Source organism: Colias philodice, chromosome 16, assembly GCF_061535455.1.
Source record: "Colias philodice isolate Cphi_HAF_F1 chromosome 16, ilColPhil1 Martin Lab GWU primary, whole genome shotgun sequence".
NCBI lineage: Eukaryota > Metazoa > Arthropoda > Insecta > Lepidoptera > Pieridae > Colias > Colias philodice.
The window spans coordinates 5,838,203-5,864,980 of NC_143101.1; the positions used below are offsets into that span (position 1 = coordinate 5,838,203).

The window sequence follows — 26,778 nt, forward strand, 5'->3', positions numbered from 1 at the left end:
GAAACTTATGACATGTAGATTGTAGAAGAAGTACTTATGAAACAGGAAAGGGACAGGCTTACGAGATTAATTTTTTTTGCGCAGAGCTATGCGATTATGTGAACTCAAGAACGGCTGAACAGATTATAATGATTTATTGGTTGGAGTTTTCTCCACCTGGATTAATTAGTTATTTTCATACAGTTATTAAAAAAAGTAATACCCCTAAACATTATTACACATATAACTTTATTCATCTTAAATATGACTAAAAGAAAAAACTACAAACTATATCACAACAAATAATATTACTAAAAAAATATCGTCTAGTCAATTTAGAACATTTCAATTAATACATTTCCTCTAATTTACTCTTCATTGAGGGGATAGTTTTAATCGCCTCACTCTTTTATATCGACTGAGCTCTCCCTCGGGGCTGTGTGAAACAGGCCCAAAGGCTTCGTTTTCTTGACAGTTAGCCGCATTAAAAGAATTATGTGTTAAATCATTACTTTTTTCAATCCTTATAAAATCTGATGCAGATTTTGGTATTAATTCGTTATTTTCAATATTAACTAACTCGTCGTTCAAATAAGTATCATCGGCAATACGTTTTTTACGAAAACCATTATTTAACATTAAATTATCATCAACACCTTCAACATTGGACAATATATTATCTGTATCCGAACCTATTTTTGTATTATCGTTCTCGGTTTTAATTTTTGAGTAGTTCTTGAATTGTGTTTTATATTTTTTTTCATTGTTGTTTGAACGTTGAATGCGTTCATTATTTTTTTCAAGCTCTGCTTTAACAAGGTGATCTTTTCCCATGTTTTCATAATGCAAAGCCCTTTCAAAAATGCCTCCATCGTCAAACTCACTTTTTTCATTATCATCATTGTCATCATTGAGAGCTCTAGGGAAAAATGGAACTTTCATGTTCATACAATGGTCAGTTACTCTTTTGTTCAAGTTGCTATTGGTTCTTTTTACTCTGACAAGAGGTGCCATTTCTGATTCAGAATTTTTAGAATCCACTAAATCGTAATTTGGGAAAGACTCTTCTAAAGATTGAATTTCAGCTGAATTAGCATAATTATCAACGTCTCTTTTATTAAAATTGTTGTATGCCTTGTGCAATTCTGACTCATCCTTCATTAATTCAGACCAACTGTCATCTCTTGCACACTCCTCATCATGTCCTAAAGATGCATATTGAGTGTCTGCTAATAGATAATCATTCCCCATTTCCAATTTATCTTCCGCCATATCATCAGAATTTGTTTCTCTTTTATTTTCGTTTTTCGGAGCTTCTTTAACGTTAATATCATTTTTAGACTCTTTAATGTGTAATTCATCGTCCACCGATGACTCTTTCTTCAATGATAAGTTTGAATTGATTAACTCATTTTTGCTATCGGTCTTATCAGAATCATTATCTGATTCGGGGTTTTTGGGGCTAGAAACTTCAGCATGTTTTGTAGTTTCGGTTGTATCACCTGTAGATAATGAAGCTGAAGATAGTGTCGAGTCCATAGTTCTGCCAGCATCTATCTTACTTAAATCAGCTTGTCCACTTTCGCAAATATTATTTTCTTCAACTGCTCCCGCTTTTTTTGTTATTTCTCGCTTATTTATTCCCTCTAACTTACTGTCGATAATTTTTTTCAACAGTGCTTTTTTATCGTCGGATAAAGAATTTAAGAGATCCTCTAGTTCTTCCCTTGAAAGTTTTTTAATATTTCGCTTTATCGCGGATTCATTATCTTCATCGCTGATCTCGGATTCATCTTTTTTATCCATATTGTTTTTATTCTCAAATATGTTATCTTTTTCACGATTGTCTATGGCAGTTTGCCTTCTGTCTCTATTTCCCATACGTTTAATGTTAGGCTTAGGTTTTATAAATAAATCTTCTTTTTTATAAAACGATTTATGTTTATTTATTAAAGATTGCCTGTTTTCGTCTAAAGGTTCATCATTATATTCATTCCTATCATTTATTTGTTGATTACCATCTTCATAAAAATTGCTATCTTCATTGGAATTTAAAATTGGTTCATTAGATTTTAGTGAGAGACTGTCTTTTTGTGGCTGTGAAATATTTTCTTCTTCACTGTCGTCTTCCTCGTTATCGTTATTTAGTTGTATTTCACGCCGGTCGGACAATGATGAAATATCCCCTTCAGAGTTATGATTGACATTTTCTTGACTACGTCTACCACTTGGTTCATGATCTACAATCTGAAAAAAGAAGTGGATGATTAGTTTTGTTTTATAAAACTTGGTTTACCTATAACAAGTAATTCTTACATTTTCGTTCTGATTGTTACTTTCAGGTAAATACAGATATGAAGCCTTTGAATCGTTATGTTCCAATGTGGTTTTTCTGTGAGATTGAGCAGCTTCTTCTTTTATCTCTCGTGGAGCCTGGAATTAACGTTGAATTAATAAAAATATATATTTTAAACAACCCAATGAATTTAGTCTAGGTGCCATATACTTAGTTGATTACACCCCACATATTTCATTTTTTTTTAATTTTATCGAATATATCTTTTCAAAATTAAAACAATTAAACAATTTTAAGTATATTCGAATACATCAGTTTTTGTCGACTACTCTAAAATTACAAAAGAATCAGGATTCGTTTTAGGTACCTCTACCGCTGACTTATCATTTAAATAATCTTCAGATGCCTCCTCGTTGCCTTCATACTCAGCTTTTTCTACATCGCTACAAAAAAAAAACAAACAAAAAATAGAAATTATAGTGATATAGAAACTATGTTTATGAAAAATATAGGCATATTATTTTTATAACCCTTCGTTTTCTAGTGGCTGAGGTCTGCAGGTTATTTCAAAAACAAATCCTCCAAAAGCGAGCAACAAAATAAACAAACGCATTTTATTTTAAGCATTCGATAGATATTTGCAAGTGACAATGTCAAAATTAGATTTTTTTATTTATTTTATTGTTTCTATTAATATGTATGGTAATAAAGGTTGCATTGTAAACTGTAATATTACTGAAACTAGTGAGCTGAAAGTATTAAAAACACCGGTTCTACTCTATATTATGCTCGCGATTTTGTTATAGGTAAATCGTTTTTCATGATTCTACAAAACTCTACTTACTAGTTACTGCAGTGTATTCCTATGATAAACATTTCAACACTGCAAACCTCCGAAGCATATAATATGAATCTAATATAAAAATTAGATATCCCAATAATATCTATATCACGGATCTTTTAATTTCATTTGCTTGCTAGAGCTTAGCTAGGGACTCACTTGAAGTGATCTTCAAGTGAGTCATGGAAGGCATCAGCCTTCCTCCTCCTCAGGAATCGAATTTTTTCTATTCTTTCAGTTTATGTGCCTAAGTCGTAAGGACACCCCCGCTGGGCCATCTATATATTATTTCTTATATTATAGTTTGGACTATTTCAATTATCACAATACTCTATCGATGGAACGCGGTTTTCAAACAATTTATTTTTTTTATTTTTAATAATTAAATTCTTGAAAACTTACAAAGATAGACAAATTAGAAACAGAATTCTATCGAGATCCGATCCTGCATCTTTCGCCGTGCAGTGTTACATGGCACCTATTGTGATGATAGAGTTTTATCACAAGTTTTATTGTGTAGTTTTGTACGTATTGATTATTCGTGTACCTTGACATGGTTATTGGTTTTTGTATGTAACTGAATAATAAAATATATTTTTACAGATGGAAAATGGCAAGACGAATTCTTCACAAATGTGGTCAGTGGTCACAAGTCGCCAAAATCTACTCGTGCTGATTGAAAAATCCTATATTTTGTAACCTGTATTTGTATTATGAAAAAGTTCAAAATAAAGAGATTTGAATTGTTCCAGAGGTATTATTGAAGAATTTTTTTAAATAATTACTTATTTTAGGTTTTATATAATACTAGCGACCCGCCCCGGCTTCGCACGGGTGCAACGGCGGCCGGCCGGTACCGCCGCAAACGCTACGTCCCGCAATTTTTAAATCTGTAATATCTTCGAAAATATTCACTTAAATCATACGGTGTAAAGGGCCATATATATAGATCTATATTAAATGAACAATGTATTTAAGGTATTTAATTGGATAAGGATTAATGCTGTATTGGTTAAAATCGCTTCGAAAATTATCCATTATTTGTCGTAAAAAGTAAATGACAAAAAAGTTATTGTGGGTTATCCATAAGAGATAGACATATACCATCACGGACTTTTCTGTAGACCTTTTCAATGTGTACCATACTTAGTACATTATTTTGATAAAACTCGTAGGGTTCAGATTGCGTTTGCAATGTAAGCGGAAAAAATGTAATTATTTACGACATCACATTAGAAACCTCAAAAATAACAGTACTTCTCCACTATTTAATGGATGTTATTATACATATTATAAACCTTCCTCTTGAATCACTCTATCTATTAAAAAAAACCGCATCAAAATCCTTTGCGTAGTTTCAAAGATTTAAGCGAACAAAGGGACACAGGGACATAGGGACAGAGAAAGCGACTATGTTTTATACTATGTAGTGATATACTAGCTGCGCTCCTCGGTTTCACTCGCGTGGCTCCGCTTCTGTTGATCTTAGCGTGATGATATAGAGCCTATAGCCTTCCTCGATAAATGGGCTATCCAACACCGAAAGAATTTTTCTTGTTCTTGAGATTAGCGCGTTCAAAGAAACAAACAAACTCTTCAGCATTATAATATTAGTAAAAGATATAATAAAACGGATTCCTAATTTTATATTTAGCATGAGATCCTAAAAAATGTTGTTATATTTGAATGCATTTTTAAACTATTCTGTTAATAGGTACTTATTTCTGATCCTCCTTCTTTTCTTCTTCCTATAGGATGTAAAGTTGTTCTAGTTGATGGATTGTAGAGTTAGCAGTAAATATTATATTTTTAATAGCTGTCCCGGCAGAAGTTGTTCTACCTTACTCTTATCACTTAGGAATATGAAAAATAGATGTTGCCGATTCTCAGATCTAGGCAATAGGCACACAAAATTCCATGAGAATCGGTCCAGCCGTTTCAGAGGAGTACGGCAACTAACATTGTGTCACGAGAATTTTATATACATATATTTAAAGAGATTAAAGTTATTATTAATTGATACATTTCATGATCTAGGTATCATTTAAACGTGGATTTAAAAGGATCATCGGAAATTAAAAGACATAAATACTTACAACAATTTTATTCTTAAATGAGACCGTTTCATCTCTATCACACTTAATATGTACATTTGGTTTAAATAAAACAAACCACTGAAACGTTTTACTGCAAAAATCCTCAATAAGTTTGTGCATATTTGAGAAAAAACATTTATGTCTTACATTTAATGTCATATAAATCGATCAAATACAGCTAAGGAGGTTGTAGAGTCACTCCATTCCACAATTTGGTGTCTCGTCGAACCGAGTCCAAAGCTAGATAATCCTGCATCGCCTTTTAACTATACACTTATATCCAAATGCAAAAGGTTAAGGTACGAATAAAAATGATATCATAATCGTATTCAATAGTGGCGTTTATAATAAAATTGTTTGAAGGAAGGTGCATTCCACGCGTATCCCGCGACCATATACGGCGTAAAAAAGTAAGTCTTGAAGATTTCACAACCTTATAAATGTATGATACTTTGATAGTACTAGTGTAGGCGGTGGATAAAGGTGAAAAGCACATTACTCCAATATACAAAGTATAGCAACGCGAATTTATACATAAATAACAAATAAACAACAGCTTATTGAATGTCGTAACTACTTATTTAGAAAAGATTCGTTTACTGCTCAGCAATAGAATTTGTAACGTTATTTAAAAATTGTATTGCACATAATATAGGTTTGCGTTAATTTTATAAATAAAATTCTATAATAAATCTGTGATTATTACATAACCCAATATAATATACTATTGAAACAATTGTCAATATCAACTAAAATCAAATTACCATTTTGTAATACCGTTTCCTGTGACGTAATAATATATATTTTCCCTATATACAACATCACCATTTATACTCATTTTCAAATAAGAAATATAATAATATAAAATTGTCAATATCTATAAGGCAATAGGAAAATTGTAAATTTCATGCCATAAAAAAACATAATTTGACTTGTAACTTTGTTTTTGATACTTTATAAATTTATTTAATGTACAAAATTTTAAAATTCGATTTAATTTTAATATATTTAATCAATCTCCAGTGATTATCGCCAAGCTATAGAAGCTAACGAAATATAATATTCTCTAATATGTCTACATTATGAAACTATGGACCCATGTTTTACTATACAATACATTAATTTAAATCGAAATGAGATTTGAATTTATATCTTTTTGTCATTCATCCCAGTAAAAATTTGGTGCGCGAAAGAACAATTTGAAGAGAATGCAAAATAAGAAATTATCACAGTAAAAATTTAATTTTGAAAAATATATCTCAATAATGCTTATATTTGTAATCATTTGTGAGCTTTAATAAAATTGATCCGATTTCAAATTACTTTATATCCCATAGTAAATCACAGGTCCTTATAAAATTTTAAAGGAAAACCTTACAATAACATCTGATTAGGCTTTTAAATTGTGCTTATTTATTTCCTTTATCACAAATATTTTACAGTTATTTATACATTCTATCATCTGTCATACAGTTATCCCCTTTGAGGAAATACAGAAAAAATGTCAACAATATAATGTAAATGAATAATTTGCATTACACAAATAAACGAGGCAATAAAAATCTTCATATTTGGGATAATATTTTGTCTCTTGACTGTTTAAAAATTGTGAAAACGAGAAAATATCTTTGGAATTTCATACAATAACCATATACAATAATGTAAATATGCTTTCATAATACATGAACTATATCATAAACATATTATACTCTGTCTTAAAATATATAAAATGTATTAAGTTTGCGTCGCAATAATAGGATAAGACAATAGGAATCATTACAATGAATAAAACCATTGAGAAAATCAATGTACATAATTATTTTCAGTAAAGATATGTGCAAATATATGTTCTATTTCCTTTGAAACTCGTAACTGATGACTAGACTCTTAAAACGTAATAAGATGAGCATTAACAAAACAAAACATATATCTAACCGGAACACTGCATCCGCAAATATGACAATAATTTGTACAACATGTAACTACTATGGGTAACCTTACATTAGTTATGGCGAATGCAGCGAATTTGCGAACCGGCAAACTGATTTCTTACATCATCGACTACATATTTTTTATTAGAACATAACGTAATATATTCCATCTTCGAGCATGAATAACTATTTTAAGTCTACATAAAATCGATATTAAAAAATTAAGTCATACCCAACACCAGGTAATCAAACAATTCAACTATAAATCATAACATTTTGGCACCAATTTCACCATTCCGTAGTCGTTGACTTAACAAATCGTGTAGCCAGCTCCTTGCATAGAGAACCTTAAAAACTTAATCTACATATTTTCGTTCAAATGTAACATTAAAACTTTATATTCGCACTGTAATTCGTATAAACAGAACATTTTGTACATTGTCAAATAGAACCGCATTGAAATTGACCTCAAGGATTCACGCAGCCTCTCATACGTAAATGGATAGATATGTTTGCGATAAAAGCTTACTAAAACCTCAACAACTCACATATTTACAATATACGATAACGTTCAATACGCATTCGGGAAATTCGGAGCGTCATTTCAAACAATACTCGGGAAGCATGAGACAGAATTCAATTTTAATGTAAAAAATGTACACAGATGTAAACAAAGTCGGATTAAGATCTAGTCAATGCTTGAGCAATCGCTGAATGACGAATTACATAGAAAAATATAAAGATCGTTTGTAAAAAAAAAATCGTGTAAACAATTATTTAAACGACAGTTTACTCTAGCATGCAACGTTAGCGATTTAAATGCAATTTCGTAAAGTGAACACCTTCGTTTGTATTTACAGAGAAAGACCAACCGGTCGTGTATAGATAGCGTTAATGAAAAAATATTTGGAATCCGAAGTAAATTCATTAATGATATTCGAGTACATATTCACAATACTTAAGAGTCCTAATGTACACCGATCGCCGTCGCTTAACGAGCGTTAAAAAATCTTAATTAAACCTAACCCACTGAATTAAAACATGAGTAAAATATTCAAAATCATAATGAACACTTGCACCATTGAAACGTAAGTGCGCAACAGTGCGTACACGCACACGTACACGCGGGAATGTGTGATGAGTCGCGCCGCAGTCGGCCGCCGCGTCCTATATTCACTAACTCAGACTTGAAGAGATAGAATTGTCATGAAGTATAGGGAGTCCCTCTGCGGCCGTCGCCCGCCGCTGTGACGTCACGCGTCTCGCTCCTAGCGTACATGGCCGGTCTCACAAGAGCTGCACGAAGCGTCGTTAAAATGTCAAAATCCAATAACACTTTCTTGTACTGGACAGTCATCTTGCGAGAGTCCATTTCATATGATGCTGCACTCACATAAACACTGAGAGCTGATACGCATTATCACAATGTAATGTCCCACTATATGTGAAACACGGTAACTTTTATGAACATCCAACGCGAGCATCACATTCAGGCCACGGAACACGCGGAGCGGCAACGTCACATAGTCGACCGTCACCGTGGAGCGGGGCGGCAACGTCGCTCCCACCCCGCCGGTCCGGCAACGCCGCTCAGGCCCACAGGTCGTCGAGCGCGTCGACGCCGCGCTACAAGCGGTCGAGGCGGTCGAGGCGGAACTCGTGCTCGACGGCGGAGTCGGGCAGCAGCGCGCTGGGCTCCTCCAGCAGCGTGAGGTCGTCCAGGTCGAGCCCCGCGCGCAGCTGCGCCTCCTCGCCGCCGAATATGCCTGCGTCCAGCTCGCCGGAGTAATCTGTAAACATTATAAATAAATAAATAAATAATACACATTTTAATATTATGTCTATGTTATGAAGTGCATTATTAATAAAGTGTATATTGACACAGATAATGTATTTTAATTTTACTTGTTTTATGTCCTAAAAACATTGACTATACAGTCGTTTACAATATCATCCTGTAGAGATTGTCTAATCTAAAAATGAACGCCCCTCCACTAAACTTAATTGTTTCAATGTGTGAGGACAAATAATTATTGAACCACTTTATATGTGTGCGCGCGGCGATTCTACTGCAAACTTTGACTGTCTCGCGCACTGATTTGTCAACTAATCGGGCGATCAGTTCAGGTGCCTAGCATAATTGTATGGCGGGGAGAGCGCGCTATGTACGGAATGACACGTCCGTTCTGTCGTGTATCGCGTCATTTATGCACTAGTTGGCCAACTGGTCCTGTCGTTCGGGCATGGATTGGACTGGAGGACTGAACGACCAATGAGGCAGACCAATTTGTGTGTATTGCGTCTATACACGTACTTTGAATGTGAGCGTAAACACAGTGGAGGGGCGTTCATTTTTAGATTAGACAATCTCTACAACTGTTTGAAAACCTTAGCGTTTTGTATAATAGTAACTATGTATAAGTAACGAAAAGGACAGTTAGAAGCAAAGCATTCATGCAATTTTCAATACATAAACATTAGCAACATTAGCGTGTTTGACACTCAAAAATCAATCGATTTTTTAAGATTGCATTCAATTAACTATCTAACGTAAATAACACGGCAAATTGGGTTAAAAATCGTCTTGTAAATAACGACAACGAATTGCCCTATCGCCTCATTAACTTTAAGTTCAAACGAAGCAGTCTTTTAAACAATTTTAAGTCTCCCACTAACCCGTAAGTATGATATCCGGTATAGACGCGGGCGTGGCCGGTTGCGAGGGCGACGCGAGCGGTTGCAGCGGGTACCCGCCGCCCGCCACTGGGTCACGTGCTCGCCGGGTCTCCTCGTGTTGGTGCGGGTGTTGGTGCGCGTGTTGGTGCTGTTGGTGTTGGTGTTGGTGCTGTTGGTGCGGGTGCGGGTGCGAGTGCGACTGTGAGTGCGTGAGCGACCCGTGCGCCATGTGCATGCTGCCCGGCGGCTGAGCGCCCGTCGCCTGCAAATTGACGTTTGTTAGGTTAATTATAGTACTAGCTTGACCGCACTGGCTGTACCGCGCCCTAGGTATGTGCGGTGAGGCGGGGACCGGGTAAGAAACAGCACGAGTTAGAAGTTAGAAAGAACGGAACGGTCGGTACTCTCCCCCGCCTCGCCGCGCACATACCTGTACAGCGGTACAGCGGTTACGGTCAAGCTATAAGTAATTTTATATTGTGACGAATTAATAATAATGCTAAGTAATATAATATTGTGTATTATTTTCAATATTACCTAATACAGCTGTGTAACATTGGATACATTATTATTTTGAAACTATGATATATGAGTACTCATGTAGAATCTAAAAGGTAAGTACATAAAAGTCTATTAATATTTTAGAAAATTCTGTGAAATTATGCCATAAGAGTTGATTACTTGTCTATTTAAATTATTTTAAGATTCTTGCTTGAAAAATTAAAATAAGAATAATTGTGACTGTATACAAATAAATAAATATAAATGTAATGAAAAATAAAAATTGAAAACTTACCCTTGAATATGTGTGTTGTGAATTCGTTGTCTGTGGTGAGTGCGGTGAACTGTGATTTACATACGTCGTGTTGTAATTCGACGTCGGTGGATCTAGCTGTTAATAACGAAACGTACCATAAATAAACTTATCAAAAAATTAAAGATGGCTCAAAAGAGATGAAATAATAATAAAAAGAAACCTGAAAAATAAAACACGTGACAAACAAAATAACGAAGCTTCTGTGAAAGCGTTGCAGCGGGCGGGTACAAACAAAAGAAGCAGCTAACAATGTGCTTACTCCACTAACCATCTAGATATCGACAATGCCTGTGCCATAGATATAAATCATTCCAGACAAATATTGCTCTAAATAAGTACGTAACAAAAAATATCTAGACAGAATAACATGTATTGAATGTAACGAAAGGCATGCCAAGGAACTTGAACATAACAAAATCTGAACGCGTTTAGTACATGTGTTTTCCTACGCAAAACAGTGCTACAGAAAAAAAGTAAAAAATAAATTATTATTTTTCTTCGTTTTGAGTTTTTTTTTATTATTTTTACTACAGCACTGTCTATAGTGTAGTAAGAGAAAAGGACAATAAGAAGCAAAGCATTTTGTCCATTTTCTCAAACTAGTACTAAATACTTTTCCGTGAATATCTATTCAACTTTACGGGTGAGACGTACGCGTCTTAATGTACGCTTTGTTCGGACCACGAGCGAATTTTGCATATCTTTTTACGATATTCAGAATAATTATAATCAACAATAAAATAACTCTATGAATATCCATTAATTCATTTTTTGAAATTAACATGTCATAATAAAATAGTATACTAATTCATTTACATTTTGACAATGGCCCATAGACAATTTTATATTTAAACGCTAAGAAAGTAAAAAAGATACACCTAGAGTCTAAACACACACATAATGACACGCAACTAAACGTTTCGCTCGCAATCCGACACTAGAAGAATAAATATATACTATAGAAAACATGTTTAAAAAAAATAATCAAAATATATATAGAATGGGAATATTGTGTGTAATGTGTCGTACATTTTCCGCGACCTGAACGTGCGCGGTCCACCCGGACTCGACGAGACTCTGCACCAACTGCGCCCAGTCCTTGGCCAACGTTACACCAATGTTACACACATTTACATATGCCACATACAAACACCGAGTGTGATACTATTTGTTTTTTTTTATAGCGTTATAATCCAAAACGATGATTGGATTGAAAAACCGAATTATATAATGAACTTCATAAATTGTTATTCGAATTTCAAAAGAATAATTATTATTTGAGTTTGTTAATTAATAACGATAGTCTTCATGATATACATATATGATAATAATTGACTACCGGACTTCAGGATATTTTCTTTTGAAACAAAGTATATTCTTTGGAACGCTCTTTAGGATGAAAACGACTTGAGACGTTCGTAGAATAGGTGACGTTCGTTTCCTCCATGTTTCCTCTTAATTGTTACGGTGACACTAGTGTGTCAATGTTTTTAAATAATATTTTATTTATATGCACTATTTTCTATATTTATATGAGGTCAGTTTTCTTCAATATTCTCACCTAATAGCCTTGTTCGCCGTTTTGTAATTGATCATTCATAAGAAAGTTGTTTTGAAAAAACAAATAGTAACACGCAGGTGATCGGCAGCGGGTTAGTCACAATAAATTTAAATACGTTTATTCATATAATTGAACATTAACGGATCATTATTTCTCATAATATCTATACGTGCATTTATTTTGTGCTGCAATTCTATGCTTTCGTGTTTTGTATCTCAACTGTGAGTGATCATTATATATTTAACTTGACTTTACTGCTATAAATTAATATTGTTTTAGAAGCTTCACATTGCTTAGTTAGTTTCTATATTTACTCACAACTCCCTGCTAATCCATTGAAGCATAGAAATTTTAAATTCTTATAAATAATTCACGTATTTCTCGTTACACTCTTTAACCTGTGTTGCTATTAGAGATGTAACGGAGCTTCGATTCCGGTTCCGTTAAGTCGGAACTTCCGATTATTATTACACTTTCGGTTCCGACTTCGGTTCCGATACTTTTGTATCGGATGTTAATCGGAGGTCGAACGAAACAAAGCGGGCGGCGCGCGACGGCCTGTGCCGAACAGGTTCATACATGTCGCGCGGGGAATCCCCCGACCCCCAATACGTGCACTCTATCATCAATTATTTTTTCACATGTTAGTTGTTACAAAGCATCAAAGCTTTTGTTCATAAAGTACAATACATTACTTTTGGAGTCCATTTTGATTTAATTTGCTTTAGCTATTGTTCATTTATTGTAATGTCACCAAATGTAACACGCTACTTTGGGTTTTAATTTTAATTAAACTTTAAATTCATTAATTTTATCTTTTGTTCATTTGGAATTATGCCAATTTTTTTCACAGTTGTTTTTTATTTTATAATAAAAAATAAAAATGAAAAGAATTGACTATAAATCATGTTTTATTTGTCCTTAAACAAACTGACCCTGCCTCCGATTTCGATTCCGATTTCGATTCCGATTCCGATAAACCAAATTTGAAAACTCCGATTCCGATTTCGGTTCCGATAAAACTACCTCCGTTACATCCCTGGTTGCTATATATTCATATGATATTGTCACACTCATGGAAAACATCTTAGTTTTTTATTTGACCACACGATGTTTTTTATTCAATAATTAGATACAATTTTGTTAGATGGTTCAATACCAATATTTAAGAAAAGTTTCATCCACCAAAAAATGTTTACTCTCATCTACACTTACACTTAAGTCTTCTTCATCTTTGTCATGGATTAAAATATTTTAACATTTTTAGTTAGTCCGATGTTTTATTATGATTTTTATGCAGTATATTTTTCAACACGTTTATAATTATTCTAATGTTAGTTGAAATTAGCAAAATATAATTTATAGTTATTTTTATTAAAAACTAGCGGTCCGCCCCGGCTTCGCCCGTGGTACATGTTTACGTTTTCTCTACATAAGAACCATCCTCGTACTTCAAGGAATATAATAAAAAAAGAATTATCGAAATCCGTTCAGCCGTTCTCGAGTTATGCGCTTACCAACACATTTTGTGATTCATTTTTATATATAAGAAGATTCTAGAACATGAGGTATTTAAGTTCGTCTTGTATATAAAATGAAGACCTACCATTGTTATTTGCTCGAAGGGTTGTAATAGCACTGTGTGTAGATTATTGTAGTCAGTCTGTGATGATTCACCTACAGGACTGCCCGGACTGTGAGCCATCTGGAAAGTGAAATGTGTACTTTATGTATGTTTCTTACAGTTTAAACTGTAAAGTTAAAATAGATATTTATACAAAATTTGACAAAACCAAGCTGAAAACATTGGCCTAATTTATATTCTTGTTCTGGGTATATTGGACAAAGTTATGAATTTACAAAGAATACGAAATGTCACGGGACATATATGAGATGTGAGATACGTGGAATATACGTCATTCGATTCCCGGTCGTGAAAAGTGATTTTCGATAATCTTTAAATGCAGTTTTATTTCTTTTTAACCCATTGACCACCGAGCGGCCCGATCGGGCCGAGACACAATAGATTTTCTATTGTGTCTGTGATCCGAGGACTGACGGATTAAAAAGGAATGTTTCCATTCAACAATATTTGCTATCTCCAGTATTTTAAGTACTTTTCGCCCAAGACAAGATCATTTCCATTCTGTATATTTTTGTTTTCAGAATGATTTCTCATTTTTTCGTGTTTGCTTTGAAAAACCTGTTATAGTAGAGCCAATTTAATAGGCAACATTTGACGTCTATCAATTTTATCTTCATAGGGTGGTAACCTGCTTAAAAACATCGACTAAAGTGAATTAATCGATACGGACTTGAAACATTTGTCAATCGAACTTGAAACACATGTCAATAATTTATGATAATTTTTATTCCCAAGTAATCAATGCATTCGATTCTAGATGTCAGATTTCGATTTTTAGAGTAACGTCTCTGGTATTTAAAAAGAAAAAAGGTTTATTGACACAAAATTGTAGCGACGTCAGTTCTTTAAATCAGAAATTGTTTATTATGTTTAGAATGGTTTATCGGTAAAATCAAATCCTAAAATTACTTGTATCGGTCATTATTATTATAAATATGTAATCGTAATTGAAAAAAGTTAAACAAATGTGCAGTTCTAACAAAACGAACTATCATGTTATTCTATGTCGTGGTTACTAGGTTACGTTGTTGAATTTTGTTGAACTGTCAAATGTTGCCTATTAAAATGGCTCTACTATAATAAATGTTTAAAAAAACTCACCGTGGGTGAAGGCAAATTAATGTTTGATGCGGACGAATATTGTGAGGGCGGACTACAATGCGACTGGTAGCTCGATGCGAGCCAACCGTGGTCTAACGGGGACATATTCTGAAATAATTCGTATGAAAACTTATTAGAATGTGGATAGAATTATGAAAAAAGCGCGTTTGTGTTAGAGGCTGCATGAATTTCTCAAATCAATAGTTTTATACGAGTTTAATAATTCCAAAAAATGAAACAATCCCCGAATTTCTCAGTTACTTTTCTAACTTAGGTTTCTTTGACTTAAACTATTGATTTCAGGAGATGGCGTTAACCTTAAAATAATTAAGCAAATCATGCAGTTTAGCTCTTAAAAAACAACCTTAAAGATTAATACAAAACGAGATAAAAAAATGTTTCTTTTGCCAATGTGTTGATGAATTATTTGCATAATGATCCGTATGACATGAGGTTTTCATGCGATTTTGAATGGTTGCGTTTGTCGCGCTAGATATAAAGCGTTTATGTTCGCGATATTTAATTGTTAGTAAAACCGCTTAGCTTAATTGTACATAATATTATCATAATAGAAGTAAAATTAACATGATGAAACAATGGGCATGTATCTATGAAGATATTTTATACGATAGAATATTAAACAGTGCTTAGGTAATTTTGATATAATATGATAAATTTCGCTCGCAAGTAAAGTTGAGAACGGGAGTAAAACTGAGAGTTAATAATTATTGAGGGTGTTTTGGCTATAATTATATTTTAAGTTAATTATCATAATATACCGAATACTTTTTTATCTAGTAAACGAAGCCCCGAGAAGGGTGAAGCTTTAATAACAATACTGTAAAGGAGACCAACACTTAACATTTAGTCTATGTCTAAATTATAAAAGATTTCTTTATTTTATGTTACACCTTTTGATCGATTTCGAAAGTGTTTTTTTTCCTTTCTGATGCCTTCACAGCATCGTTTTACGCATGGTAAGTTGTTCGTTAGTTAATATGCATAATTTGGATAACGTATTTTATACTGCATATAAATAAATATAATAATTTTAATTTATTTATTTACGTTTCAAAGCTTGAAAGTTATGTAACAGTTGCCAAAAATAAAGCCCAAAATTTTAGTGTACACTGTATAGAAAAACTACGTCGTGAATTTTTCTACAATAACCAACGCTATAATTAATTCACAAAACCAGTAACACATTACGAAGCATAGAAACACAACACAATATTTACATACTTATTACAAAAATAAGATTTGCTTGAATACATTAACGTTTTTCTATACAGTGTACAGTGTACTTTGTGAATTGTGATACATAAAAAATATTTTCAAATTTATCAAAAAAAAAAAAATTGAATAAAAAAATTCAATAGACGTGTGCTTTAATTTCGAAGTAGTATAAACAATATAATACAATAAGATATTTTATATAAAAAGTATATAAATCGGGTAAGGCATGCATACAAAAAAGCTTAGTTTTCGCATTATTTTCGTAGTTTGTGAATAATGTCGGTATTAGTCCATGAAATCGATATGAAGAAATTAGTGGCTTATAAGCACGTAGGCGATTATTTGCGAGGATGAAAAAAATTGAACTGTTACAAACGAAAACGAACCTTACTATGATGAAGATAATTATTTGTGTTTGGTACAGATAAGTGATTCTGAAATAAACAAAAAATGACTTGTGTAGAAAGCAAATAAACACAACGAAAATAACAACAAAAATGTTAAACGTAAAACGAAATCCATAACATTTTTTTACCTACTTCTAAAAGCAATATCTAATAAAAAAAAAAACTAATTATGCGTTGTTTTCACTAAACATGTTATTTTAATTTATCTCTGACGCACGGGAAGTACAGTTATCTTTGTAATAGCGCCAATCTTTTAACGGTATTTCTTAACTGTATTCAAGTTTTCACACTAATAAATATTATTTGCGAATACATTTTTATTTTATTTTAGTGTAAAATGATATGATCTATACACACAAAACACTACTGGACATCACATAGCATTATTATTTGCAAAGACAACCACAGCCAGAAAGCCAGAGGTACCTAACGTACATCTACTAAATTATAGGGTTTTTTTTGGTCTTATATATATTTACATATTATATTTTCATCAAATACACCTAATGTATGTAATAATTTATGTCACTTATCAACTTTAAAAAAATACACATTGGACAATGTAACTTTCCGCACGCGACTACATCCGTGTAGTCAAAGGTTTCCAGACACAAAAATCATATCATAAAACCAGAAAAAGAGACAAACAACTTTTATATTGAAAGTAAGGATAATTAATAATTATTGATAAATGCGCAACCAATGACGCACAGAGCAGACTGTGTTGTCTATACGTACTGGCGTGTCATAAATGTTCATCTATACATATTTTAAGTTTCACTATTATCTGGTTTTGTTACCCTATGTATGTTTCCGATTAATTTTAAGCTACCTATGAGAGATGAAACGAATACCCAGCAACTATCCGGTAACCGGTCCATCCGGCGGCCTTAACAATATACGGCTACATTCGACATGGTTGGCCGAATATCCGGTATCCGATAACCGGCCAAACTGCTATCCGTTTCATCTCTACTATCTATATATATATAATTTTCCCTTCTATCTTAATATATATATAAATCTCGTGTCACAATGTTTGTCCTCAATGGACTCCTAAACCACTTAACCGATTATAATAAAATTCGCACACCATGTGCAGTTCGATCCAACTTGATAGATAGGATAGTTTAAACATGTAGGTACCACGGGGCGGACCACCAGTAGTACTATAAAACAGTACATACTTGCGTGTCGTACAAGTTGTGTTCGGTCGCGTGCACGGGCAGCGGCACGGTGGCGCCGACGGGCGAGCCGGACGCGGGGGACAGCCCGCCCGTCGCCGGCGACACGCTGCCGCCGCCGGGCGACGCGCCCGCCGAGCTGGGGCTCTGGAATGGGGGTACTTGTTAGACCGCAGAACATATAAAAGAGGTTAGAATGTCAACAAGTGATAACTGCGTTAAAAACAACCGACTTCAAACTTGCACTTGCAACATTTACAAATACAGACAAAAATGCTCATAAAATAAAAACTACTGGGCCTATCCGAATAAAATTTTTATGGGACCAATTCGATACCATCCCGCATCGAACAAAAAAAAATCACGTAAATCGGTTCAGAAACCTCGGAGTAATCGGTGTACATACATAAAAAAAAAACATACCGGCCGAATTGATAACCTCCTCCTTTTTTTTGAAGTCGGTTAATAATTCGCCGTTCCTTTAAGAACCGGTGTCGCCTGTGGGTGTGGCCAAGTCCGCGCAAGTCCACTTACGCACATATTTGCAATTTCAAATCTAGCCAATCATAGCGCCGCGCGATCACGCGATTTAAAATGGAACGAATCATACGCATGATGATAATGTGAGCAGTGTTCATATCCTTGGCGCGTCTGCCCCGCCTACAATGCCTTTCTAACCTCTTTTATATGTTCTGTGTGTTAGACCACGTGGTGTGATTCTATTTCGTGATTCGTTAGCCCGGCCGTACACGGACTGCTCGAGCTATCGCTACAAACCGCGCAGTTGACGGCTTGAAGCGGTCGCGTCTGCTCGAGCAGTCCGTGTACGGCAGTCAATGAATGTCTATAGTTCACCGCGTTGGGGCGGCTTTAAGCCGTCGGTCTCAATTGCTTGAAGCAGGCCGTGTGCGGCCGCCCTTAGTTAACGCACGTGGTATGTAGGTAAATGTGACTGTATCGGACTGTTGGATCTCTGGAATGCGATGTATTAGTTAGCTTCCTAGTTATCGGACACATTACGTGAATTTGTGTAGTGACATTATGTAGCTTAATTAGACTTTATCTGACTGGTATATGGTTACTTTTAGCTCACAGGATATACAGATGTGGGGTTACAATGATATAATAAATGTATACATGATTCGCGCTCTTACCTTTTAGATGATGTTTTCATAGACACAATTATCGGTGCGAGTTTGCACGGGTTGCGCAAAACATACGCAAATGCACAGATTAAAAAAATATATAATAATTATTTTTATTTGAACTCATTATGTACATACGTATCGGTGGTGGTGGTAGTCGGGCGAGGCGCGGTGCGGCAGGTAGTGCGGCAGGTGCGGCGGCGGGAAGTGCACCGAGGTGAGGTCGGGCAGCGAGCCGCCGGGCACCTGCAGCTCGCACGCGAGCCCGCCGCCCTTGCCGCCCCCGCCCCCGCCACCCCCGCCGCCGTCCCCCCCGCTCTCGTACACACTATAGGGTAGAAATCAAATCAAATTTAAATCGTATAAAAATCAAATGCAAATCGTATGATTTTCAAAATAAAAAAGAGGTAAAAAACATTAAGCAATTTTTGACATCTCCGATAGAAATACATAGAGAATATCACAAATCCATAATAAAAAAGGATAATTGTAAGGCAAAAGTTAAGTTATAAAAATCGTTACCTAAGTTACAAGCATCGTGATCTACATAGGAAAAATGAACTCGCTGCATACACGTGCCTGCACTCTTAATGCAGTTGTAAACAAATTATTTTACTACATAATACGCGAGTTATAGAAATAATAAAGTATAAGAATGAAGGCAGACAAATAATCTTATTAAACATTTGCTGTAAGGTGGTGTGGGCAGGTAATTGCAATATCTATTTTTCTGTAATGACATTCGTTAGTACAACGGATATGAAAGTATGTACAACTTATTAACGTGATAACGTTTTTAAAATCGTTTTAGTCGGGTGACATGTTCAAAACTTGTGTCACACCAAAACCTCACGAGCGCGATCGCAGGTATAACGAGAGAGAGACGGACCGATCTCCCGTCTCATCTCGAGCGCTGCCACCAATAAGACGTTATCACGTAAACATCTCGATCGTAAACCTACTTTACAAACAGCCAATTTTTTTTTAACACTTAAACAACTACTGTAAAGAAATTGGTAATAGAAAATATTTTTTGTAAAAAATTAAGATCATATAAAGAAATACCTAATAAGTTGCCAATCTTTTCCTGGCCCACACGCTCTTATTTAAAGCAATAAGACGTAATAGTTCATTTTCATTAAATCCATTAAAATGAATATTCACATAAATAATCAAATTAATCCATTAATAGAACAACAACTTGCCATTCTCGTTAACTCTATCAATTTATCATACGCCCACTTATTAAACAAACATGTAATGGAGGTAATAAATGCACAATAGACAAGCGACCCGGCTTTTCTTGGAAACAATAACACCATAACAAAATAATTATAATGAATCTATGCTTGAATATATTAAATAATGAATCATATACTCACTTATTATTGTTTGGTATTCTTGGTATTTCACACGACGATCGGGGTCGATTCGTTGGATTCATACCCAGAGTCGCCAATACATCGAGGTGCATATTTGCCGCTGAAATGGAGACAAATTTTCATTATCATTCAGTTTGCCTTATTGAAGAAACAAAAGATTGAGTCATACAATATATTGTCGGCATACAACGGACCATAATATATTACATGTGCAGTGTGCTGTATATACATTTATTAATATTAATTTTAATACCACTTGCAAAATAGCAACACTGGATCTTAGGACAACTAACACTAAAAACTTTTTTAATTTATTTAAACGAACGAATTTCCAGCTTTTAAAAATAATTTCAAAGCTCCATGACATGATATACTTTTTTGAAGATAATATGTTGTTGAAGTATGGACACAAATCTGGGTTTTATTTTGAGAATTAATACAGGCATGCAATTTATTGCAATCATTTCCACCATAAAAATTGGCTCAAGATTATGATTATGGCAAATTCTTATCATAATCTTGAGCTTATTTTTATGGTGGAAATGATAAAAACTTACAACTGGTGTTTGTAAACGTCAACATTTATGGTATTTCTTGCAAATTGCAATAGATAATGTTATATGGGTCAGTTTTCCTGTAATGCATATTGTATCTTTGTATGTTGATACAAATATGATGTCAAAATCTGTATCATAAGTTTTATTTCAAAATAATTTATCCTTATTGTTTTTCCTTATATTAAAATTAAAGTGTAAGTAAAGAATTATAACACATTATGATCAGCTTTGTTAAACTAATTACATAATCCACCAGTCATTTAACTAATGCAATTAACTTAAATTAGCCTCCTATTTATGTAAAATATATTTAACTCAGTGTGCCATTCTTCCTTATCACAACATTTTGCGTAATAAAATGAACAGGCATGCAGTTAAGACCACAATTCATGTTAATATTTTTTGCCTACCATTGATTTCGAGGACAACAACTTTTGGAAAATGATGATCTAAAAAATACTAGTTATCCAAAATAGTTTTATATTTTGAAAATCAACTCAAATGTCTAATCAAGAATATTCATTTAACGTTATATTGGACCACATAGTGATTTAAACATAGTGATGTCCCTTGTCCCCTGATGGTATGGGACAGATGTATTATGCATGTGTACATCTATTTCACTGATCGAATTCCTTTTCATGGCAACAATCACGTCATGGAGTAAGTCACGTGTGCTCGGCACACACGCCCTTTTTTAGAGAATTATACGAACATCATTAAAGTTCTCAATAATGTACATAATTTTATCAACAAAAAATGGCTTGTAACTCTAAAATCTAAAAATAAGTATATGTAGTTTTACTAACATTAGAATAAGTACTACTAACAATATATGGGCAATGCTGCCTGACATAAATAAAGAAATAAATAAAAAAAAATAAAAACGAATTAAAATGGTATAAAAAAGCGTTTCCGTACATATCTCACCTCTCCTATGGTTCTGGTGTGGGTGCATGTGTGGGTGGGCGTGGGAATGCAGCGGGTGGTGCGGGGACAGCGGGGGCGCTGTCACCTGCTGCTCCCCGCACGACTGGTGCAGCGCCGAGTCCGAGTTCGTCCTGCGCCAGTTGCTGTCCGGTGGCGGGCTGGAACCAAATATACTCTATGTTGTATGTGCGAGAGTTCATATTGGATTGGACATACTTGTAACGTGGAGAAAGGGCGATTTTGATGATAATGAACCGTACGATATGTGTAGGAAAGTTCATATTGGGTTGTAAAGAAATGTAATATGGATATAGTGCGATTTTAATGATAATGAACTCTATGAAGTTATAGAATATAAGGAGAGCTTAGCAATAACTAAATCGCAAATAGCAATCGAAAACGAATGCAATAACTAAATCGCAAGACTTTAGTTCTTACTTAAAAAATAGATTACTTTTTTCTAATATATCATTACTTTTTAGTGAAAAAGGCGATGACCTTTTTTGTTTAAAAGTTTTTTTCTATAAGTACATGGCTTTTATAATGCTAATGACGTCAATAATATAATTATTATTTATATAAACACGAATTATATTTAAATAAAAAGAATTTGTGTTATCTGCACTACAATAACAAACAATGTTTTTTTAAATGTACCTACCAAGTTAATTTATTTACTTGATATAAACTCGTTCATAAGATTTTAAGGTAAGTACTAAATCTCTGACGTTATTAATTCAATTTGAACCGAATTATGTTCATTCTCATTTCTTATATTATTTATTCAGTTCTCTGTGATGCAATTAATATAAAATTATTCCGATAGTACTTACCAGAAGGAGTTATGTTTTTCGGGATTATTAATTATGTATATTGATAGTATGTACCTATTAAAATTAAAATTTATAAATAATGGGCGTATTTATGCACGTAGGTACATAAAAATAATAATTTTCGTGTGGTACGATCGGTACCGTATAGATTGCTTGATTAGTTTTAGACTCAGGAGTTGTTGTTAGACGCGAATCAATTGTGAGAGACAAATCATGAATATGACAAATAATGAGGATAGATTTTTGGCGCCAATTTATAATCATTAAATTTTTGTTGTTTCTACAAATGTTATTGAAATTTTTAAGTTACCAGTTTTCAATTACTTAGTTTTTTTATGAATTCTATAGAAGCTTTATTAGCGAGGCGCGTACACATTCAAATTATAATTTGGTTTCGTTTGACGTAATCGATTGCATGCTATGCGGTTTCGTCCTCTATTGAAATAGGTAAGAAGTATATAGTCCGTTGACCCTATACTCTGGCTATAGGATCAAGTCACTTCCAAGTACAGACCAATGCCGATGCAAATTGTTTCCTGTTCATATTTGTCATAAGCTCAAACAATAAATTTATTAATTATGAATGAGGTTTCCTCAAATGAATGACAATGGGAACCTGGTCATACATGCATGTGTTTTAATGTTGCATAGAAAGTATACATTGTAATCGTAATATTTGATATAATAGTAGTACTTGATATGTACATGAAAGAACATTTAAATTTTGACTATAGATACATAACACGTTTTTAAATCGAATAGAAACAGCGGGTTTATAGTCAACCCGGAAAATAAATTAGTAAACATTTATAGCATTTATTACCAATGTGATTCGTATAATTTTCATAGCATAAAGACTGGAAAACGTTACTTTCATTGACCTCACGAATAATAATCCTTGGCAAATAAGTTCCTTTTACTTTTAAACAATTACGTGTTGTACGAAATTAACAATTATATAGGAAATTAAAAATTAAAAAAGGTTACCGATTATTTGGCTCGATCTTTTCAGTTATTAATGGAAATTATTCGACAACCTGCTTCTTTTTTTTTTTGGTTAATTTTAACGCGACGTTTATTAAATTCTTATTCAGTCTCTATGTTTCCTGGTATATATTTATTATTTTAAGAATACAAAAATGTGGAGAGTTCTAAATAAAATTAAGCTTTTATTATTAAATATTCTGGACTAAATCGTGCTTTTGTGACAAGAAAATGTTTTCCTTCCTATTTATTTCAACAATATTACCATCTCGTATATTCAGTCGCAAAATAACGTAAAATCAGCGCAGTTTCACGCATAATTAATAGATTTTAAATCATCTATTTTATTAAAATTCACTATAATTACGAAGGATTTCAAACATTATTTCGTATAAAAATTGTTCCCTTAATTTGTAAAACTTGCACGTGTGATAAAAATGTATTTATTTATAAGTTTGATGTGGTTTTATTAGTTGTGTCAATAATGAAGTAACGTGAACAAACTTAAATTCGTGGTTCCTAAAAGTAACAGCACACATACCCAAAATCAGTTTCTAATAGGAAAAAAAGTTGTTAAGTATATCAAAGTAAAACCAGAGTCAATAAGACTTCACAAATAAAATTGTTATAAGACCAAATTTCAGTAGCAAAAACTAACAATGTACACTACATACCTACTTAATTTGGATTTGTGCTTGAATATTTGCCTGTGATTTAATTTTATTAATATGTAAAATCAATTCAATATTTGATACAGTCTTCATTTATTATTCTCATCCTCCATCATAAATATAAGTAGCAAAATTATGATGAATAGCAACAAAAACCACTAAACACAGTATTTAGTATTGAAATCAAGTTAGTTAAACCTCCTATCATATCCTTTAAATGTAAAATTTTATAAGAATATCGAATATGGATGTATGTTTTTACACTTTCAAACGAAAATCAATGAATGGATTTTTTACTTTACTTATATCACGCTTTAGCGTGAACTCGCTTTTGCTCACAAGTAAAACCACACAGCACAGCTAATTCTATATTATACTAGCTTCCGCCCACGACTTTGTACGTGCATCCCCGTTTTTCCCCGTTCCCGCAAGAATTTTGGGAAATCCTTTCTTAGCGGATGCCTACATCCTAACATCTACCTGCATGCCAAATTTCAGCCCGATACGTCTTGTGGTTTGGGCTGTGCGTTGATAGATCACTATATCAGTCACCTTTGAGTTTTATATATATAGATTATGTGTATAAATATTATAAATGGTCTTGCTTACCTGAGATACACGGTACTTCCATACGGACTTGTGTCATGTTTCCTATCTGCCGGCCTCCGCATGGGCCCAACGGACGACGAGGCTCGTCCCCGTTGCCCCGGCGACCGCGGCGACGGCGACATCCCCCCACTCCTACCACCAGACATTGCATATTGTGTTGGTATTGTTGATTCCTCTGGCTGTTGAATAAAAAAATGTATATTTAATAATAATTGATTACAAAGTAATATTCATCTATTTACTATCAACTAGCACATTAATACAAGAATAAAAATTTTATCACATTTACCTTCAAACTACCCAATTCGTACAATACAGCAAATTATTTTCAAAATCATCTTTAAATAGTACTCCATTAAATACTTTGTGGACTAACAGTGATGGAAGGGTCAACTCAAAAGCTTAAGGCAAACTACACATGCTACATAAAAAAAGAAGTGTAAATAATATGACAAACATTCCCATAGACCTTCAAAAACAGCTACTTTCATTTAAAAAAATAAAATATATGTAAGTAACAATACAATTTCAACTTTAAAGCAATACTTATAAGGTACATTATAGAATATGTTTTTGAAGTGTTTATAAGCCAAACAGATGATGGCATGGCCATGTATAAAACCTGGAAAACACATGTTACAAAACAAATAAAAACCGTGAGCATCCAGCTCCAACAAATAATTGAAGGACTGTGATAAACTATGGACATTCAATAGACAATAAATTTTAATTAAATTGTTGAAAAAACAATAAATAATAACTTTTAGCAACTTTGTGAATGTATCTAGACGGTATATTTAAGTTTAATGGAAAATAAACATCAAAATAAATATAACCTTAACTACTAACAAAATAGTAGCATACAGTAAAAGGGATGGCTTCAAACGAAAAAAAAAAGGTAGAAATCAGCGAGTCGACAACACACTACATATTTTAAATGCAGTTTCGAGGAATGAGAAACCTTTATGATCTCTGGTTGAGTAGAGGGTGGTTGCGGTGCTGCAACATTAGGAAGAGAACCACTTCGGAATGAACCCATGGTCTGTTGGTTTTGTACAATCTGGGGCTCAACATTCTCAACCAACTCTGTAGTTGCTTTTACACGCGTTCTTCTACTATTTGAATTTACCTGCAACCATTTAGCTTCAAGATTTTTCTTTCTCTATATTGATTATCACATCGCTACACAAAAGCTCATTATGGGAAATAATTATTGAAACTAATTTAAAAAAATATATAAAATATTTTTAACTTTACTATTATCAAAATACTTAGATCCATTAGTTAACCTTATTCAATATAAAAATGATGAGAACACTATCGATAAACATTCCAAGACGAGAATAAATAATAACACCATAACACTGATAGATAAACAATAACAGAAATATTCACTGTTTAGAAAAACTATGTGTGAGGAAATTCTCGTAGTAATTATTTCTCTGATACCTGTTTATTTATTATGATTTTTGTGTAAGAGAATATCAAATAACAAGAATATTTCTAGCTATTATGATGCATACAGTACGAAATAAAAACTTGCTATATATTATCTATTGTTTTGAATTGGTTTTTATCAAATATCATAAATTATTTTAAGTCGCAAAAAGTGAATTATTCTAGCGATTATTGTTTACGTCGGCTAGCACATTTGACGGCCAGGAAGCGATTGCCTGAGTAAATAGGCGATTCGCGACATACCTTATTGGTTGCGTCGGAAACTTCACGCATAATTTTTTCAAATGCAGCTGTTTCCTCTGCCTGCTTTTGATTATGAAGGGCTATTTTTTCACTAAATTTTCTAGGATTCGCCATGATGATCAACAAACATTTATTCTTCTCTTTTTACATCACAATTTTCTGCGCTCCTAGAACCAAAACGCGCTTGCCTGTCAAA

General features: G+C 33.6%; 2 protein-coding genes across 6 annotated transcripts; both read right to left on the reverse strand.

Annotated features, from left to right (window-relative positions):
- Positions 1-354: 354 nt before the first annotated feature.
- Positions 355-1,785, reverse strand: LOC149481678 (uncharacterized). The gene has a single exon (XM_089705303.1). It carries the CDS (start codon positions 1,783-1,785, stop codon positions 355-357), a length of 1,431 nt encoding a protein of 476 aa, XP_089561429.1.
- A 3,420-nt stretch (positions 1,786-5,205) lies between these two features.
- LOC149481679 (uncharacterized) lies at positions 5,206-26,778 on the reverse strand. 5 transcript variants are annotated; one of them, XM_089705200.1, is made up of 13 exons: positions 26,583-26,778; positions 25,843-26,010; positions 24,882-25,060; positions 21,785-21,942; positions 20,298-20,397; positions 19,054-19,243; positions 17,774-17,917; positions 16,566-16,613; positions 14,944-15,051; positions 13,804-13,902; positions 10,616-10,711; positions 9,820-10,081; positions 5,206-8,933 (listed from the first exon to the last, which is right to left on the reverse strand). In XM_089705200.1, the coding sequence occupies exons 1-13, from the start codon at positions 26,694-26,696 to the stop codon at positions 8,770-8,772; spliced, it is 1,830 nt and encodes a 609-aa protein (XP_089561326.1). In that variant the 5' UTR covers positions 26,697-26,778; the 3' UTR covers positions 5,206-8,769. The 5 variants fall into 5 exon arrangements, with proteins under 5 accessions (XP_089561326.1, XP_089561323.1, XP_089561322.1 ...); XM_089705197.1 differs by lacking the exon at positions 25,843-26,010; XM_089705196.1 differs by lacking the exon at positions 25,843-26,010 and having other exon boundaries at positions 21,776-21,942.

Coding starts and splice junctions, on each gene's coding strand:
- LOC149481678 (XM_089705303.1), bottom strand. CDS start 1,785: ATGGATAAAAAAGATGAATCCGAGATCAGCGATGAAGATAATGAATCC.
- LOC149481679 (XM_089705200.1), bottom strand. CDS start 26,696: ATGGCGAATCCTAGAAAATTTAGTGAAAAAATAGCCCTTCATAATCAA. Junction 17,918..19,053: donor ACTACCACCACCACCGATAC/GTATGTACATAA, acceptor CCCCCATTCCAG/AGCCCCAGCTCGGCGGGCGC. Junction 8,934..9,819: donor ACCGGATATCATACTTACGG/GTTAGTGGGAGA, acceptor TAATGTTTACAG/ATTACTCCGGCGAGCTGGAC.